Source organism: Microtus ochrogaster (genome assembly GCF_000317375.1).
Source record: "Microtus ochrogaster isolate Prairie Vole_2 chromosome 6 unlocalized genomic scaffold, MicOch1.0 chr6_random_2, whole genome shotgun sequence".
Taxonomy (NCBI): Eukaryota; Metazoa; Chordata; class Mammalia; order Rodentia; family Cricetidae; genus Microtus; species Microtus ochrogaster.
The window spans coordinates 259,065-264,556 of NW_004949095.1; the positions used below are offsets into that span (position 1 = coordinate 259,065).

At 41.2% G+C, this 5,492-nt stretch overlaps 1 protein-coding gene across 2 annotated transcripts in view; it reads left to right on the top strand.

Moving 5' to 3' along the window:
* Trmt1l (tRNA methyltransferase 1 like) overlaps window positions 1-5,492 on the top strand; it is a 31,371-nt gene that overhangs the window by 3,046 nt on the left and 22,833 nt on the right. For both annotated transcript variants that reach the window (XM_013352562.2, XM_013352563.2), the window contains exons 2-3: window positions 2,408-2,503; window positions 4,176-4,289. In XM_013352562.2, the coding sequence (XP_013208016.1) occupies window positions 2,408-2,503; window positions 4,176-4,289 (210 nt within the window). The remainder of the gene's footprint in view (window positions 1-2,407; window positions 2,504-4,175; window positions 4,290-5,492) is intronic.

The following is a 5,492-nucleotide window of genomic DNA, read 5'->3' on the forward strand; positions in this document are numbered from 1 at the left end:
CAGGTGGATCTCTGTGAGTTCGAGGCCAGCCTGGTCTACAAGAGCTAGTTCCAGGACAGGCTCCAAAACCACAGAGAAACCCTGTCTCAAAAAACTTTTTTTAAAAAAAGGCTAATGATTTTTTAAAAACTTCTTAACTATCTTAGTGCCTGCTTAGTACCCGTTCTGTGCTTGACATTTAGCCACCAGAAGGATAAATCAAGTACAACTGCTGCCTTTTTATTGTTTACTATGAGAAAGAAGGAAAAAAGAACACAGATTATGCACATGTGTGAATGAGTGGACTGAGAACAGAGCTGGTAGACAGGGAGGTGACGGCATCAAAAATTGAATTAAAATATCTGAGGCTTTAAATTATTTAGCATATTGACTGAGCCTGAGATTTATTCCATTATCTCTTTCTCTTTGGAGATGTTCACCTGTCCGGTAACATCCCCTGGCCTTATGCGTTTGGGTTCCCACTCTGTGAGTATTCCTTTCCTTTGGAATGTCCATGTATTCAGAATGCTTTATCCTTAGGAAAAACAAATTGCAGTTTTATCTGTCTCCTTGTCTGCAGTGCCAGAGTCCTGAAACGACATCTGCACTGGTTTTTGTGCTGATATTTTATTTGTATTTTAATGAATAAAAGCTTGCCTGAAGATAAGATTGCAAAACTAAGCCACGGGCCAGGGAGTGGTGACACACACACTTTAATCCCAGGAGACAGAGGCAGATTGATCTCTGTGAGTTCAAGGCTCCCCTGGGCTATACATCATCGATCTAGAAACAGACCCAGGTGGTGGCCACTCAACACCTTTAACCCCGGTTTTGGGAGTCACACACTTTTAATCCCAGCACTAGGAAGGTAGAGAGAGGACTATAAAGGGGAAGAGACAGGAACTCACTGGAGTGTGGAGTCTGAGGATTCGTGAAGACAGGATCTTGCTCTTTCGGTCTGAAGATTTGGTAGAGGTAAAAGGTCTCTTTAGTGACTGGATGCTTTGCTTTTCTGATCTTCAGCTTGAACCACAGTATCTGTCTCTGGGTTTTTATTATTCATGCTACAGGTTTTCTGAATTTGCTTTCTCTTTCCTTTTGGTTATATATTCTCTGCACTTTTTCAAGATCACAGGAAACCGGATGGTGGTGGCATGCACCTTTAATCCCAGCACTCAGGAGGCTGGGGCAGGCAGATCTGAGTTTGAGGTCTATAGAGTCAAGTTCCAGGACATCCAAGGGTATACAGAGAAACACAAGAGACCGTGTACTAATACAGTAGTGTTTTCTTGTTTATTCCAGCTGCAATACTTAGTTATGTGCATTCCTCTCTTATACTTTTCTCCTTTGGCTCCTCCTCTGTTCACCCTGCCCATTTATTCTTTCAGATTCTACTTTCCTGCTTCTTTTGACTCAACTTCTCTTTCCAGTCACTTGTAGATTATTTAATACTTTACTCAGTAGCAAATTTAACAGTTTGAGAATGCAGCCCCCACCACTTACACATACATACCAAACAAAGTGTATGGTCCAGCATATTTTAGGAAGCTTAACTCAAAATTTACAAGCATTTAACTTGAGGAATGTGTTATGTTTAGGAAATCTGAAAGTGCATAACAGACAAAAATGGTTGGGAAATATAAACTGCATTAGAATTGAAACACATGTTAGTTGCATTTAAGAACTAATTTTCAGGCAGATGAGATGGTAGGTACAGGCATTCACAGCCTGGTCTTCAGATCCAAGTTCCAGGACAGCCAGGGCTGCAAAAGGGAAACCCTGTCTGTCTGTCTGTTTGTTTGTTTGTTGAGACAGGGTTTCTCTGTGGCTTTGGAGCCTGTCCTGGATCTAGCTCTTGTAGACCAGGCTGGCCTCGAACTCATAGAGATCCACCTGCCTCTGCCTCCCAAGTATAACTACTATGTTAAAAATTAACATCTCAATATTTTGGCTGTAATTAAAGCTCTTTGAAGACACAAAACATTGATTATCGTTCTCAGGCTGTTTTGTACAGGGTAGAAAACTTTTTAGTTTTGGGGTTGGCCTCCTGCCTCCACCTCTGTGTGCTAAAGTTACAGGTGTGCACCCCATGCCCATTTATGTGGTCCTAAGGTTCAGACTCAGGACTTCCTGGATGCTAAGCAAGTATTCTACCAACTGAGCTACACCTCCAACCCCAAGGGCAGAAACATTTTCCATGGAATTACCTTGACTAAAGCTGAAAGGTACACACTGGAGTTTTTCTCCGTAGCATTTGCCTTCTGAAGTACACTTGCCATTTTCTGATCTGAACTATAGCCGTTCCCATGAGGTACTAGACTCCATACGATAGGAAACAAAAGTATATGTCTGTATGGTGGGAATAACTAAAAATGGAATAGGGGGAAAATGCTAGAACAATTTTCTAACTCTTTAAATTTCTTTTCAGAGAGACACATCTCAATTCAAAGGCGGCTTGCTGATCTGGAGAAGTTAGCTTTTGTGGCTGAAGGAGACATTGACACTGCCAGTTCGTTGAACTCAGGTAATCTGGATCCAGGTATACCCATGTTTGGGGTACACACACACTTTCTGTTTTGTCTTTTTTTATTTTTTTCTTTCTGCGACATTTAACTTTCAGCTCATGAAAACAGTTTTTAAGAATAAATTTATTCCTATTGAACTAGAACAGTAGTACTAGTTCTATAAGGTGGTAATTGAATTAGCAACAAGTTTTGGACATCCCAAAACACTGCCTTAAATAGCATAGCAGGGACTGGAGAGATGGCTCATTGATGAAGAGCACTGGCAGCTCTTCCAGAGGATGTGGGTTCAAGTCCCAGCACCTGCATGGTGGGTCACAACCATTTATAATTCTAGTTCCAGGGACCCAATGCCCTCTTCTGGCTACTCTAGGCACCAAGCATGTCCATGGTACACAGACATATATATTCAGGCAAAACACATACACATAAAATAAAAATAAATTAAAAAGCAGGTAAAATTCTCTGGTACAAAGTGGGGGCAATATAGTTGGAACAAAGTTCTAAAATGTTGTCAGTGCTCCACTCTCCTGCCTCTACCCCACTATTCATCCTCATATTTTCTCTCTGTCTTTCTCTTGGCATGCATGTAGGAGTCAGGGTGACATATGGAGCTCAGTGCTTTCCTTTCATGTGCGTCACAGAGACTCTAAGGCTGGATGGCGAGTGCCTTTGCCCACTGACCTATCGCCTCTGCCCCTGCTCTCTGTTCTAAGTGCTTAGCCATTGCGTCTGCCAGTGCCCTGCTCTTCTAAGTGCCTAGTTCTCGTGTTTGTTTAAAATAAGCAGTGTATATTCAAAAATGAATTATACTTATTCTTGCATTATTCTATGTGCGAAAGATTTTTGCATTAAAATCATTATTGATTTGTTATTTCTGTATATTTTATTGCTTTAAGCTTAAATTTGAGACTGTAGTTCTTATTTGTTTAACTACTTATTGGCAGTATGGGTCCTGGGCATTGAACATAGGTTGTCAGGCTTGACGGCAACTAAATGCCTTTACCTATCGAGCCACTTGCCAGGCTGAGATTTTAATTCTTGGACGTTTTATCAGAACTGTTATTTAAAATGTACTATATTGCTAAGTTAATGCGTATTTTGATGATCTTTCAGGAATACTCCATAAATAAGGGAAAATATAAATGTAGTGATACAGTGAAGGTCAGGATGTGATGGTTTTTCCAGGTCCCTGGCCTCAGAACAGCAATGTATTACGCACTATCTTCTATTTTTCTTACCGTGTCTTCTAGCTGTCTTCGCTACTCCCAGGGTAATAAGGGAAGCACCATAGCAGATGCTTAGGCACCTCTGCCCAACACCTGCCTTCTAGAAATGCCACATTGCTGGTTTTCCATTCTCAGGTGCAGAGTGGTAGACTCCCTAGCAAAAGTTTAGTTTTAAAAAGTTTATCACTTTTTAAACTTCTCTGTTCCTACTGGAAACAACTGTCATCAGCTAGCCACAAATAGCAGAGTTTGAAGGGTAAAAAATAGTCATTGTTCAAATGCTACAATTCTTCTGAAGGACATCAAGGATCAGAAATAAATATATTCCTGCAGTTAAAATCTTTGTCTAAGAAGGAGGGTGAGTACATGGGGAGGTTCCCTGCTGCTTTTGTAGCTGAATCCAGGCATTAATAGCTGATAATCTACGCTTTTTCTTCTCTTTAAGAAAACAGTCATACTTGTCCATTGTGCCCTAAGGAAAAATTCAGAGCTTATAGTAGTCAGAAGCTCCGTCGACACCTTCAGAATTTACACTGGAAAATCTCAGTTGAATTTGAAGGTTAGTATTTCAAGTATTTTCACTTTACATTATGACGATTTAATGTATTTAACAAAAGACATGGCACATGACAGTTCAGTGGACATTTCTAATCATTTGTGACTGCTATGTATTGGGCAACTCTGATGTGGGGGTCCCTGTTGCTTGTTAAACAATGTTTTATTAGGTTTCTTTTCCTCATGTAGAACAGCTGCTATTTTACATATAATTTTAAAGACAAAGTAAATGCCAAAAGCAAGAAAATAAAATAATTGGTACCGAGAAAAAAGTCAGGATGAAATTTTCAGGATGTTAATAGAATATAGGATATTCAGAACTAGCTTTACTATAGATAAGGGAAAATAATTAAAAATATACTAAGTATAATGACAAAATGATGTAATTTGAAGGAATAAATTTTTAACAAGTTGGTTCATAAGAAAAATAATAAAGTTGAAACTATGATCATGTTAAGAGACTAGATTCTGAGGCAGTGAAGTATGGCATCTTTTACATTTTAAAATACATATATTAATCCTTCATGTGAGTGTCATACCAATAAAATAACCAGTAGACAACAGTAGAAACACAGTGGTTGTGGCGGGCTTCTCGACCAGCGAGGAAGAACGACCGCCACACAAGGATTCTTCTCAGATCACGCTTTAATGGAGTGCCCTTGGTTGAGAGAGAACATGAAGCGCAGGGCAGGGAACGAGGGGCAGGAAGCGAGAGGGGGGAAGCAAGAGGCAGGAAGTGAGAGGGGGGAAGTGAGAGGCAGGAAACGATAGGGGGGAAGTGAGAGGCAGGAAGCGAGAGGGGGTGAGAGCATTAAAGCAGCTGCTTATATAGGGAATTGGCACACAGGGTCGCCCTGTGACTGGCTGCCATCAACAGCTGACACCAGACTGCGTCGGGATAGGCCCAAGGACCCTTATCCACCACGCATGCAGGAAGCGGGGGACACGCAGCTCCCAAAGGCTTAGCCAGATATGGAGTTGTTTATTTCCAACAAGACAGGTTGTGATGGCGATCCTGTCCGGCTCGCTACAAGTGGTAGATAGATGTGTGAGGATAGTCATTGCATCATGTACTTTGTAACAAAAACTGGGAATTAAAAAGAATATTGAGGCCGGGCGATGGTGGCGCACGCCTTTAATCCCAGCACTCGGGAGGCAGAGGCAGGCGGATCTCTGTGAGTTCGAGACCAGCCTGGTCTACAGAGCT